Here is a 15,323-nt window from a genome sequence, read left to right on the forward strand (position 1 = left end):
TCCCTCCCCCTATTTATGGGGCAATATTGGTCTAGCAATCCTGAGTTTCTAGGGGCCTATGCCAGCTGGTATAAACTAGAACAGCTTCCTTATTGCAGAAGGCAGGAAGGTAGTTTAGAGACACATTTAGCACCCCACTGTGCCCAGCATGAGCATACTAATCCCATTCATTTAAGTGGGAGTTCTGCACACATCTAAAGGTAAAAGTAGGCCTTAAGAGTGCAATTTGGCTAAGTGGTAATATGCAATACATTCAATTTGGTTAAGTGGTAACAATTTATACAGAACACTGAGGGGGGTAAACACCAGCAACAGAGGGGGAATAGCTAAAGGGCTGTTGCTGACAGAAGTGAGCTGAATTTAAAATGGGAAAAGTTAGGCTATATATCTGAAAACTTTTCCTGACAATGAGAGCTATTTGTCTGTGGAACAGTCTGCAAAGAACAGTGATGGAAACCCCATTGTTTTGAATCAGATTTGACAAGGCACCAGCAAATGTACAAAATGAAACTGTCTCCTTTTAGCAGAGATGGACTGGATGACCTAATGAGTCTTTCCATCTCTAACTTGTACACAGCGATAGCCTAGTTATGAACCCCAAATAAATTTGCAATGAACCAGAATGGCACATCCCCAATAAGTATGTGAGAAGTACAGATTGACATTTACTACCATTAAACTGTGAAGTGCATAAAACATAAAAATATACTCATGACCTGAAAAATGTGAGACCACCGTTTAGTCTCCACCTACATGTGCTCAGAAATCAATGTTCCTTTACTCAAGTCCTCCTTATACAGTGAATATTCCTTCTGATTTGTACAGTAGATTGCTTACATTTATAATCTCTCTGTAGGAGATAAAGAATTGTATTATGTGAGATGAAGGGAGGAGGAAGGAGGATTATAATAAAACAATGCTTGAGGGCTAAAAAGTGTACTAGGGGAAATTGCTTTGTATGGTTAATTACGTAATATTGATTTTTTAATACACTTGTTATTACCCTGTCACTACAGCAATGCACAGTTAGCTTGAAAATCTCTTCCTAGCTGCTCTGTATGTTGTTACTAACACCCCCTCTCCACCTCCAAACTATTATAATCATCAGTGCTTAACTTCTTAAATTGCATTGCATCTGTCTACTTTTATTGCACTTTATCCAAGCCACTTGTGAGTAATCTAGTCTAGTAGTTAACATTTCAATATGCTTGCATGTACTAGCCAGTCCGGAATACATTTATTCAGACACTGCTCTCTATCTGCTCTACAATACCATTTTAGATTTGAATTTTCAGGACTGCTAAGATGAAGTGAAAAAATGATGTCTTGTGAAAGATCTCATTTGTTCGTCATGAAAACTAGGAGTTGTTTCAAATGGGAAGAATCCCATAAGAAAAATGCAGTTATATAGGAATTTAAGTTTTCCATCCAGTTTAATAAGTTACAGATTGATTCTTGTATCTGGAAAGCATAAACTGCATAAGAAAGTGAAAAATCACATTTTTCTATGAGAACATTTGATTAGAGTTTATAGTGTACATAGCTGATTTGAATTAACATGAAAGGCAGCAAATGTTTTTAAAATCTTGCCACTTCTAGAGGTTGTCTGAAACAGATTAAATCCTTCATCCATAGGACATACATTGCTTCCCCCACTACAAAGAGGATGGAAACTTCTCCCATACTGTTTCTACAGCAGCAGCAGGTTCCCAGTACTTGGGAAGGATTTTCAGGCCTTGTTCACAATCATCAGCCAGACAGAGCACAGCACTGAATGGTATTCTCTTCAAAGGCTGTCAAATACCATTTCTTAAATATTTCAGGAAAAAAGACATTAGTAACTCTGAACATTATTAACACCACAGAACTTTCAGCTCCTAATAGTCAGGCCTTGGAACTGAAGCCAAGTCTCTCAAATGGCAGTGCAGAGCAATACCGATTTATGGTTAAAGTTTTAGAACTTAACAACCACCTATGTTCTCTCATCCCCTTGTTTACAACTCCACCTTGGAATCTTGAATCAAAAACTTACTTTAAAAAAAAAAATCTTCCATCATTCAGACATACTTGTCAATGTAGGTTTGTTTATGAACATTACACTGCAAACCTTGACTTAGAATGAGAGAGCAATGAAGGAATATCATTCCAGAAGAAAAACCACAGTGCATTCACTTTTAAGACATCTAAAGATTAAACAAGTGTTGGGACTATCAATTTCCAGAGGATAGCTAAGTGAAATTGTAAACACCACAATGTGAAACTCAATAGAGAACCAGTGAAATCCATTCTGATTTACACAGTTAGAAGACCTTTTGCAAACTGATTACACTGCATCAGTTATAGAATATGACCATCATGAAACATTTAAATTCTAGTTTTTAAGCATAATTGAGTGAAATGTGTTCCACTGAACTCTTGGAAGTCTGATTACTTAATTCAATTAGCAGAAAAGCAGGAAGGAAATAGAAGCCAAAGTGTTAATTTTTCATGTCAGCACAATTTCTTGTAGAATTTTAAACACTGGGTTCATCAGAATTATTATTTCATCATCACATTACAGAGATAAATATTTCAGCTAACAAGGAGCAGTTATTTTTCAAAAAAAATCTGTAATCTGGATTCTATACAAGTTCTCACAGATAATATAAACTAAAGTAAGTTTTCACATACCAGTTGTGAACCATCAGCTTCTGTACAGCCAGTAGGGCATTATAGCGAACTTGCTGGTCTTCGTGATGCATGTGGTTCATTACTAACTGTTTACCACCAAGCTGCTCAATCACTCTGAAAAAAAGACACACATTTTAGAATATCTTGCAATTACTTCAACCTCTGCCTGCTAACGATCAGATAATCCTAACTGCTTAGTACCAAGGGATTCAAACAGCAGGTTTAGGAATCAGAAAGTGAATGGTAAATGCCATCAATTTTCTAGGGGTTCCATCTTATTTCATATTCATTGCATATGTGAGGCCTCTCTGTATTTCTAAGCATGCATGTATACACACTCATTGCTGCTCCTTCTTAAATAAGAAAGTACTACTACTACTACAACAAAAATCCCAAACACCAGGGGGAAAAGGCAAAACTAATCCTAAACTGACCTCTAAAGGGATAGTGCTGAGTACCAGAACAAAGCTACATGCTCTTACCACAACCCGAGTCTATAACCAATTTTGGTCCCAACCCCCAGCAATTACCAACCAAAAAGGAGGTTCCCAACACAAGAGTGTACAAACTCCCAGGAGCCTCTCACACACGGAAGCTCTAATTCCTTAGCATTCCCTGTTCAGACTTAATATCCTGTCCATGATACCCCATCATCAAAATGGAGATGGATACAATTCCCCCAGCCCACATGGAGAGAATCCTGAACTCCCTTCAGTTTTATGGGATTCATTCTCATACATCTCACATGCCAACCAAAACTGAAAAATCCTTCCTTCATGAGGGATCCATCTAACTCTCCCCAAAGAAGGAATGCCATCCATTTTTGCCCTCCCCACCGACTGCTGCTCAGTCCCAGAGACTCAAGCAGCGTGGCCAAGAGAATGAAGTGAGCCAAACTCCTTGCTGACCTTGTGAGGCCTCACTGAAAGTCAATATCGCAATGAAATGCCATGCCAAAAGTTCTCCATAACTGAATCTCAAACCCACAAACCCCGCATAGTTTCCACAAATCCAAAACCATTCCCCTCTAATTCCCGCAGCAACATGCTTGTCACAAGAAGTGGCCCTCTCCCTATTAACCTTCCATTTGAAAGCATGCCACTACTTCTAATCACAAGTGGGCAGGGAAGTCCCATTATAAAAAAGGGGGAGAGGAAGTCACTGCCTCTCAGACAAAATCCCTGGTTGGTAGTTCAGTTTTCCCCCCTATGCCTCCCCAAGAGGCCATTTTACATACTGCAGCAACAGCTTTAAAGATCAAAAATAAAATACACCAGTTTTTTATTTGATCTTCTATTGCTTTAAAACACAAACATGCCTATTAGGGTGTCAAAATTAGGATTACTTTGGTACAATAGCCTATGCTGTTGTCAGGACAGCCAACATCTGTGAACTGTGCAATAAATACCAATCTAGATGGCCTCTTACATTGTATGAAGTATTTCTGAACCTACAGTAAATAACTAGCATTCCTAGCACTTTCACTGAAGTTAATACTGCTAAAGTCTTTGGCAGTTCTTGAATATAAGAAAAGCTAGGACTGTTTGCCAAGGGGCTGACAGCGCCTTTTACTGCAGGTTCTCTGAATGATGCTAAAAACATTATAGTTTCTCATCTTGCCCTTCTTTGCTCTAGATGATGTATATATAGGGTGATAATGCACAAGGTGGCTGAGGAAATCTCTTTTATTAGACCAACTTTTTTCTGTTGGTGAGTGACAAGCTTTCAAGCTTACACAGAGCTCTTCTTTAGGTCTTGGTTTGAAGAAGAGCTCTGTGTAAGCTCAAAAACTTGTCTCTCCACCAACAGAAGTTGATCCAATAAAAGATATTCACTCACCCAACCTTGTCTCTAATATTCTGGGACCAACCCCCTACAATAACACTGCATATAAAAAAGTCCCAGGTATTCGAGAGATCAATAGTGGCCTTTGCTAGAAATCATGGCAGTGCTTTGTGCAGATAAAAGATAAGAAAAAATTATGCATCAAATCTGAGGGTTCAGCAATACCAATTTCTGCTGGAATGTATCAACTGTATTGCTTATTTCCATGGATTCACAGATTCAAGGTGCTTAACCTCCAGACCACTTATTTTTGACGAGTCTTATGGGACAAATTTTGAAAACCTGTTTATCATGAAATCTTATTACTTTTCCTGTATCTCTGAGAGAGTAGGGGGGTGTGCATTTAAATAACAGACAAAATGGAGCAGACCCTTTATAGTATTTTCCATTTGAAAAATGTAAACAGTGTTCTATTTCTTAATGCTGCGTTTTCATTTACCAAGATATTTTGCTGTAGCATTTTAACTCTGCACTAATCTTTGGAAACAGCAACAAACATTTGTTCAAAAATCAGTGATCCTAAATCATCAAAATTTGTCATGTGCCATCATTTTATATGTGGATAATTAAGCTGGTATTGGTCAATGCACAAGAGACTTGCAATTGAAAATGATCTTGAAAACGTTACATCTGCATATTGTAGTTTAATATTTCTTTAATGTACTTTAAAATGTGTAATGAGCAACAAGTAATTTTATTAGCCACCAGATGGTGTATTGTAATTATCTAATGTTTTAAAGTAGTCTGCATTGCTTTAGACCTCTGGCAAGAGGAATCTGGCAGGGCATCGCCTTGTCCAATATTCATTGGAGCTAAAGGTTTGGAGAAACAGGGACTTTCATATATTGATGATACAAATAATGATGAAAGGGAGACAGTGAATTGGGTATGATGACAGTAGCACTCTATGTCCTCACTGTAATCAAACACCCGCAGCTGGCCTGGGTCAGCTGACTTCAGCACAGGGGCTATAAAATTGCTGTTTAGAAACTTGGGCTCGGGCTGGAGCCTGAGCTCTGGGACTATCCCCCCTAGTGTGGTTCCAGAGCCTGGGCTCCAGCCCGAGCCCAAACATCTACATTGCAATTTTATTGGCCCATAGCACAACCCCCATGAGCCAAGTCAGCTGACACGGGTCAGCTGCAGGTCTTTGATCGCAGTGTAGACATATGAGGCCCCAATCAGGGCCCCATTGAATCACATGGTATACCAACACATAGCAAGAGAGTCTCTTCTCCCCAGCAAATTTAATTTAGTAACTCTGAATGTCATTCTATGTCACACATACAGAAAGAAAAAAACTGGACATGACATTTAACTCAAATAAGATGAAAATATTTCCTGAACTTTAACATCTACCAAAGGCATGCACCTCACTTGCTCCAAAATGGTTTGTTGCACCTTCTAAGTCTTATTGGATCCATAAACTATGTGCTTGAACACAACAGAAGTAGCCAGTAGCACCCATCATCTGCAGCGTGCAGAGACTAACGTCATTCCTCTCTATTACACACCTCACAAATGTCATCCACACCTCTGTCACTTCTATACTAATTTCTGTGCAAACACTCCAGTTTTATGCCAGTACAGCCTGGTACTTGTCAGTCCTCATGCTAGTATATGCAAACACATACAGCCTTGTACATTTTTTCCAAGCCACATTCCAAAGCCTTGATCCTATAAGCTTCTCTGTGCAGGTAATAATCACTGAAGTCAATGGGACTCCTCACAGGTGTAAGATCTGCCTATGTGGAGCAGCTAGGCAAATCAGAAAGGCAAATTTCTACAGCTGCTGTATATTCACAAATGTGGATTTAAGTGTATAAATATATAAAGTCACTTAAGTATGCATATTTCATGCTCATCTCTCATTCTGTCACTCAACCAATCAGCATTTTCCTCACCAAATCCAGGAATTCAGTCTAGCTTTCCCCAGCCCAATTTCCTCTCCCAGTCCTCTTGTATAATCCCAATTTCTCTGCTCTCCACTGAACTCCAATGCCCCATTTCCCTGCCACACCAGCCCACAAAACCATTCCCCTAACAACCAGATTCATTGGCTTGCAAAATGACAGTAGCTACTCTCAGCTAACCCACACTCCCAACAAGTGTTCCAATCAAACCAACAGTAATCTCTCTCCCTGGACATTCCAATATCTCAAAATTAAATAATGTATTCCCCTTCTCTCCCCATGCCTCATTCTCTCTGCCAAGCCTCACAAAAACAATGAAGGAAAGGAAATATCTACTCATACTATACATTGGAGAGGTAGAGTCAAGATAGTTATTTAAAATTCAGCATTGTTGTCTGTCAATTGTTCCTACCGAAATCTCCTCAGTAGATTAGCATATAATGTGAATGGCCAATTAATGAGGTACATTTATATTTTTATTGCATATTGCTCTCACAGGCCTTAGAAAAGCAATTAAGAGCAATATCCTGTGAAAAGATTAGTGATGCACTCATATCGTTTGCATATTAACTTGTAGCATGCTACTGTACCTCGCATGAGTACTCTGTATTACTGTGACTACCCTATTTAAACTTGAACAATAAACTGTTGAATAATTTGTAATTGATGAGCAGCACAATTATTTTTAAGTTAAGCAGCAACAAAATATGGCATTATTGTGCGACTTCATCACCTTCACCCACATTACATTTTCTAATTTGGCCATAACAGTACATGAAACTCCAAGGAACATAATTCAAAAATGTTATTTTACACAATTCTAAGATACTTTGTACGAAGTAAATGCTTTCCAAGACATACCACTGTTATATGTCAAAGTCCTCAACCTGAATACTAAAAATTCTTAATAGCACAGGAGGTTCCTAAAAGCTTTATTCCTGCTTAAGGCCTCCTCCCACCTTCCCAAGAGAAAAAACAATACACAAAACAATGTTGTGAAATACAACCAATAGCTTGTTCACATTCTAGGGCTTTGACTTTTATAATATATTGAATAGCGAAAAAGGGGTGAAAGAAGGATGTTAAGCTCAAATGCACCCCTCTCCCAGGTCAAAAAGAAAAATTAAAATTCTCTCATCGCAAATAATGCTGAGTATTCCAGGTGACAAACACTACAGTGGAGTAACATTGGAGCTGAGAATCTGAAGTCAAGAAATCCAGTATTATCTTTCCTAAATCCTAAATGTTACTTGTACATATGCAATATTTTTTATTACTATGCCTGGTGTATGCCTTAATACAGAAGTTCAAGCTCTAAAAGCAACAGCTACAGTAGGCAACCCAACTTCAACTAGTTTCCTTCACAAATCTCTGACCACCTCACGTGCTTGTTTTAATCTCCCCTCCTCCCCTTCTGCTTCTTTCTCCCTCAAAGCTGGATAAAGGAAACCAACTAGCTGACAAGTCACAAGCACCCTGTACTGGGCGTGAATGACTTTCACTGTGAAATAAGGAGCTGAGTAGTAGCATGAGCAAAGAGAAAGAAGCCTGAATTCATGCAATCCATTGTCAGTTGACAAGCAAGAAGCTGGCATAAGTTAAGTGGAATTCAGTAGTGGAGCAAGGAGATGCCAGCAGAAGGCATTAACATGTGCCACAGTGCATGTACAAGACCAGGCTAAGGTCAGAGAGCTGTTCCTCAAGAAGTTCCCTAACCTTAGGAATTAAAGAAGACGGTGCTCCATGTGTTGTTCTTCCTATAATAACCACGTTGACAGATCTCAGCTGAGTCACAAGTGTATACCTAATACGATGACACTCACAGTGATTTCTTTAAACACCCAAAGGGTTGGGGACCTCTTCCCAGCTGAGACCTGCCCCTTCCTTCTCTTGCCAGAGGTGTGCAGGGTTCCCTCTGATCCCCCCTGACAGATAGACACTGAGCATGCCTTTATATTAGATGGACTACAGAAATGCTAGTAAGTTGGGTTACATGCAAATACTTATAAATATATGGTCATATCCTTTGGTGGTATAAATCAGCGTAATTCCATTGATTTTAATGGAGCTACACCACTTATACCAGCTGAGGATCTGGTCCATAATTTCTAAATAGTAAATATCTTGAATTTTCCTTAAATTGACGTAGTGTTCTGAAATAACCTAACCAAAAGAATAAAAACAGATAGAATGAACAGTGCTCTTAGACAAACAAGAGAAGGGATTATCAATAGCTAGGATCGTAATTCTAGCACTCTGCTGAATGCAACTAATAACTGAAGAACTTTTAGCTTTTACATATTTAAGCTCTACCGTCTTTACAGGCTTCAAGTTCTAAGGACAAAAGTTTTAAACAACTAAAATTTTTGCAAAACAATGGAATTCTTCTATTTTTCTGAACCAGTGAACAGCCTTCAATGTCACAAGATTCACTGAAAATGAAAATTGCCAACATGTTTCCCACATCTAGATGCAAATTTGATAACTTCATACTGAAATCCAAGTGTAACATGGAAGGAAATGGACTATTAAGTGTAATTGAAACATTGCTTTAAAGATTGAGAGACTTGGAGATAATATACTAAAGTCATATTGAATAATGATTTCATTGGTGATCCCATATGTGCCTTACAAAAAAAACAAGCTGTTATTCCTGTTTTAAAAATCTGAGCAAGGCATGACTTTGTAGTTCGTATTTTGGAGAGTTGGCCTGTTTAGATTTTTGTACCTAGAAGACATGACTGTACTTGTAGTATTCATAAGTTAACATGTAAGAAAAAATATTCTATTATTAATGTGATTTTTTTTTAAACTAGCTGGAATGACAGTTATTTTCCTGCACCCTCTCACTTTAATGTTTGAAGCTCTGCTGAAAAAGTCAAAAGGACACAGCTATGGAGAGCAGGGTGTGGTGGTAACAACGTGGAGTGCTTCTGTAATATTTCAGCAGTGGATTTGTGCACACAATTTGGTTTTGGATTATGGAAAAAGTTTAGTAACATATTCCTGTTTTAAACCCCAGCCTAGGAGTATAACATACTGACCACACCCTCTTGTCTATTTTCAGGCAACATTATGGATTGTCATGTCTTCCTGAACTATCCACAGAAAGTCTACATTTCTTTCAGCTCACAAGTAAGCTAATCAACAAACTTCAGCATTGCTCAATACATATGGTTTGCTGGCCCCATCTGAACAACATACTTGATTTGTTCTTATACTTTAAGAACATCTGCAGTTCCAGTAGGTAAGGTAAGATTACAGAGGCTGTCAATCCTCCATACTTTATAAGTTCCCTTCCCACAAGTACACAGTGAAATCAGTTACTAAAGTTTTAATGAGGCTTTGTACACTGTAAGTCAGGGACAGTGCACCAATCTAAATGCACCAGTAGTCTGTGCCAAGAATCATCTCTTACAAGACTAGAAAATTTTCCATTTTCTCATTTAAGCCTTGTCAGGAAACCAGTAACAGCTCATCATTTCTTCACAGGGGAATTTTTTTTAAAAAAATGACCTGTATAGCTAAGTATGACTGGAAGAGATGAGAGCTGCAAAAACCCATCAAGGTCTCTGAAACAGAGGCCACAAGCACCTCAGATCAGGATAAGCAGAAGTGACTAAACAGTGACTAAACTATTATTACATGAACAGAGCTATAATATGGTGTGACAAGATGGACGAGGCCCAGAGGCCCTTGCTGGAGGCCTCAGGGTCCTGCCACACCCCATCCAAGAGAAGCAGAAGAAGTACTCCAAGCAGCCGAGTGGTTACAAGGAAGCAGCCAATCTCCCTGCAGCCTATCAGGGTCATATAAAAGGAGCTGAACACAGCAGTAGTCAGTTGCTGCCTAGAGATAGAAGAGAGAGGACAGTTACTAGATGGCTGAAAGAACAGCAGGACCACGGAGAGCTCAGTATGGGCAGGGACTGGGAGAGCAAAGAAGGAGCTCCTGGTTGGCTGCTGGGACTGAGTAAGGACTGAGCCCAAGGAGGGCCACAAGAAGACAATGTCTCCAGAGAAGAAACCCTGGGGATATGGCCCACACCAGGGCCAGAACAAGTTAAAATCTCCCAGGAAGGGGTTTGTTCTGTTTCACATATAGACACTGTGTGAGACTTAGATGAAAGGCTGAGTTACTGAAAAACTGCCTGAGAAGCCACTGAAAGGGATCACCATAAACTGAAAGATTGCAGACACACCTGACCAGAAAGCAGACCAGAAGGGTGCGCTTGCAAAAGCTGGGTGCCACGACCACTTACATATTTGTTTTTGTTTTTTTTAAAGTCTCTCTGACAGTACATAGCTTGTAACCCTTCGGATATCTAAATCTCACCTACCAAGAGACTGCAATATTCTGGACCTGACCCTGCAGAAATGTCTCACTTTTCAAGTGACAGGGTTGTAGCTTTCATAGAATTCGTTATAGACAGACCATTGTAACATTTTTATTTGTTTGCCTAATATACAGAACAACAGTTTGTCTGCCTTCATACTATGTCAAGGATATTGTGTGTTTCAGGTATGTTATGTAGTATTTCTGCATATTTAAATTTCTATGTATTTTCTATTGGTACTTTCTACATGAAGTATGGTATCAGAACACAATAGTTTCATTTATCACAGAAATCACCAGCAATATTTTCTGATAAACAAATCTTAGTTCAAAAGGAATAAAATGGTTTTATCACAAGAAGCTGCAGGATTTTTTTACTAAAGATTCTCCATGACTATTGCAAGACCAATACTCTGGTGTTTATAATGAAATTCTGATAAACACTTTAAATATACAGCAAGTCTATGACTGAAGTGATTATAATAGCTACTAAATGCCTGAACAATTTTCAAGAGCTCTTCAGATATATTTTCTTCACTAATTAAAAGCCCCAGAAAGTGAATTAGTTTATTGCTGACAGGATCAAACAGCTATTTAATATTCCCAATAACCTATTTCATAATTATGTTGGGCCAAGTCGCAGCACTTGTTGTACAATTATAGTGTTTATCAGGTTAAGTGGATACTCCACCACCTTGCCAATAAGCATTCCTGAGAGACAAAGGCAAAGAAACCTTTTTGCTTACCGCTTCCCTCGAGGATAGTGTCGTACATATTCTCCCACATCATGAGCAGCTACAGCTAAGACTTGCGGGTCATCAGAAACCTCCAGAAGCTTCGTCAGGATTCTACAATAGTATTTTAAACAATCAGATGCTAATTACTCTAAAAAGTGCTAATTTAAAGTAACTCAATTTCAGAGACCATAAATACATCATGCATCACCTGTACTGTAAAACTGGGATTATAACACAAACAAACAAAAAAAATACCTCCCAAGCAACAAATTGGAATTAAATAGCAAAGACCCTATCTACTCTAGGCAAAAGGACATTGCAACCAGTGCCTTGAGCTTGCAGCATCTGTACACAACAGCTGTCTCAAGCATTTTATACAAAATGTTGCTTGCATCACTAGACTGCAGCACCTGCAGTGAGAACTTGAGTTCAAGTCCAGCTGTACCAGCCATGCTTATGAAATTCAACAGTGTGGAGAAGAAACCACAGAAGTTGCAGGTCCATAAACTCTGCTGCTGCTAACTCCATTCCATGATGAAGTGCATTCTGTAGGCAAGCTATCCCGAGAAACAGTTTTTGGTGTTTCAGGACATATGATTCAGAAGTCCCAGAATACATCATAGCTGTTCAGCTTGCTGTCTGTAACATGCCAAAATGGTTCTAGCAGAACTGTTGTGTGGTTGCACTTAACTGCTGTCAACTAACTTTCATGCTCTATCCCCCACAATGGTTTCCTTGTTTACTAGAGGATACCCCAGTGAAAAACAGGCAGAATTTTAAACAGAACAGAATGACAATCATTGCCCATTATTGCAAAGAACTGAAGTGCATTCCAAGAGTGGAGAATTAGACATGTTATTGAAGATGGAGAGTTATAACATTTTTAAAAAACTTTCCAATTGTGATTTTCTAGTTTCAAAGACACCATTAATAGCAAAGAAATATGCATCCTTTCCCATACTTATCTACTGTACTTCAGCAAGTAACTCTGGTTCTCTTCAAAAAACCAAGATAATTAATGACATACCACATCAGAATCTATTAGGATGCTTGTTACTTATTTCCTTAGCGTGACAAGAGAGACAATTCTGTACATTTCATAAAGAAGAAGGGATTACTCAAACTTCAACTCAGTATGCAAACTAAAGATAAGTAATTTGAAGGCAGTTCAACAAGAAAGCTGTTTACAAACCAATAATAAAAATACAATTTGACACACACAATGATAAGGAGGTCAGAGATATGGAGGTCTATCATTCAAAGGTACATACAGAAAATTTCAGATTGACCCAATATCAACTGTTTTAATCCCTAACCCTTCAGCTTCAATCTATCCTCCCTTCCTCCCCCCTCCAAAAAAATAAAAATAAAGAAGTCTGGGAAACAGACAGACTTGGCAGTATACATTCAATTTCAGCAGACTTGGGCTCTGTTGAACCAAAGGGTGTGGCAAAAATTCCAGAACCAAGGATCCATCATACTGAGAATTCCCTGCCCTCATGTCCCAGCACATATAAATAAGGTCTGTAAACTCACATAAGTAAGACAAAACGGATTTGTCAAGAATAAATCATGTCAAACCAACCTAATTTCCTTCTTTGAGAAGATTACTGATAAACTAGTGAATGGGTGGGAAGCATACATCTTGATTTTAGTAAAGCTTTTGATAGTGTCCCCACATGACATTCTCATAAGCAACCCAAGGAAATGTTGTTTAGATGAAATTACTCTAAGGTGTGTGCACCCCGGATTGAAAAACGATACTCAAAGAGTAGTTATCAATGGTTCGGTGTCAAACTGGGAGGGCATCTAATGGGATCCTGCAAGGGTTTGTCCTGGGTCTCGTGCTATTCAATGTTTTCAACAATGACTTGGATAATGGAGTGGAGAGTATGCTTGTAAAATCTGTAGTGATACCAAGCTAGGGGGGGGCTGCAAGCACTTTGGAAGACAGAATTAGAATACAAAGGGACCCTGATAAATTGGAGAACTGGTCTGAAATTAACAAGCTGAAATTCAATAAAGATAAGTAAGTAGGAAGGAAAAATCAAGTGCACAAATACAAAATGGGGACCCAACTGGCTAGGCAGCAGTACTACAGAAAAGGATTTGGGGGTTAGAATGGTCATAAATTGACTATGCGCCAACAGCAGGATACAGTTGCAAAAAAGGTAAACATTCTGGGGTGTATTAACAGGAGTGACATAAGTTCAGCAGGAGGTAACTGTTCCACTCTACTCAGTACTGGTGAGGCCCCAGCTGGAGTATTGTGTACAGTTTTGGATAGCACACTTTAAGAAAGATGTGGACAAACTGGGGAGTCCAGAGAAAAGCAATAAAAATGATGAAAGGTTAAAAACACAGGCATGTTAATATCCTGAGAAAAGACGACTGCTAATGGTCTTCAAATATGTTAAGGGCTGTGATAAAGGGGACTGCGATCAATTGTTCTGCGTATCCACTGGAGGTAGGACCAGAAGTACTTGGCTTAACCTGCAGCAAGGGAGATTTAGGTTAGATTTTAGGAAAAACTTTCAACTATAAAGGATAGTTAAGTCCTGGAATAGGTTACAAAGGGAGGTTGTGGAACCCCAGTATTGGAGGTTTTAAAGAACACGTTAGACAAATACCTGTCAGGGAGGCTCTGTCTTCGTCTTACATCAGTGCAGGGATATTGACTAGATTACTTTGAAATCCCTTCCAGCTCTACATTTCTATGATCCTATGAAAACCTACATCTTTAATTACACCCAGAAATGAACTGAAAACCAGTCCACCCTGTGAAGGATAGGGGCAGTGTAACCTGTATGAAGCACAACTAAAAGCAGGCTTCTGTACCTCATTATGGGCCACCAAAATTTCAAAGTGGTCTTCAGGTGTAGCCTACATCCAAAAGAAATAGCCACAGCTTTTTAGCCTATAGCACATTGAGTAAAATAGCCACTGCTGCTATTGGACATCCAGAAATAACACTTTAGTATCATAGTAATGAGCGTGGCATGAAAAAGCAAAATAGAGCCATAAGGACAAATGAGCGTAATTTTGATTTGCAATCCTGAGCAACAGAAAGGTAGGCAAAAATCTCCCATTTTCTCAGTGTCCTTCTCCCATACTTCTATCATATATAGGTTCCATATTAGCTTACTAGCAACTATCCAGGCAACAATCTCAAGTAGTCACCAAGACAGCAGATCAACTGAACTGTGCAGTGGATGGAAGATGTAAAGTTGGAGATCTTCTACACAATAAAGGCACCACAGGCCACACCATCTGGCTAGCACCCCCACAACAGACTGACATGCAGATTAAACAGGGTTTTTTGTTTGTTTGTTGAGATACTGGGGTCTTTCCTCTGGAAAAGATATGCCCTGAAAAAGCATCCAAAGAGGAACTCAAGATTTTGCTGGCCATTATTTGAAAGGAACACTGGTTTAAATTATTGAGCATAGCCCAAGGCACTCCCTGAGCACTACCAGAATCTAAATTAAATTAAATAAATTAAAATTAGCGAGACTTTAGTAACTAGGAGTCATCTGCTTGAGTTGCAAATTCTGCTTCCTCGAAGATTGCTTAGAATCAGACTAGAGTGTCAATCTTACCCAAAGCAGAGTGAAAATTTGCCCTGGCATGAAACACTAGTTTCTGTAAGTGAGTCAAGACACTCCAGACACCACCCTGCCTACCACTGGAAACAGTTCTGCTGATTGGGACTTTGTCTCCAGCACAGGATCTACAAAGTAACAACCACTTGCACAGCCATTGTTAGATCTCAACTTGGCCAGGCTCACACCGTGCCTTCCATTTTAGCATCATGTACTCCAGT

At 39.1% G+C, this 15,323-nt stretch overlaps 1 protein-coding gene across 2 annotated transcripts in view; it reads right to left on the reverse strand.

Annotated features, from left to right (window-relative positions):
- ATP6V1H (ATPase H+ transporting V1 subunit H) overlaps positions 1 to 15,323 on the reverse strand; it is a 76,267-nt gene that overhangs the window by 16,610 nt on the left and 44,334 nt on the right. The window contains exons 12-13 of one of the 2 annotated variants that reach the window (XM_034762923.1): positions 11,510 to 11,611; positions 2,671 to 2,784 (exon numbers count right to left, since the gene is read on the reverse strand). In XM_034762923.1, the coding sequence (XP_034618814.1) occupies positions 2,671 to 2,784; positions 11,510 to 11,611 (216 nt within the window). The remainder of the gene's footprint in view (positions 1 to 2,670; positions 2,785 to 11,509; positions 11,612 to 15,323) is intronic. The other variant, XM_034762924.1, reaches the window with a different exon arrangement.

Source organism: Trachemys scripta, chromosome 2 (assembly GCF_013100865.1).
Source record: "Trachemys scripta elegans isolate TJP31775 chromosome 2, CAS_Tse_1.0, whole genome shotgun sequence".
In the NCBI taxonomy this organism is placed as follows: domain Eukaryota; kingdom Metazoa; phylum Chordata; order Testudines; family Emydidae; genus Trachemys; species Trachemys scripta.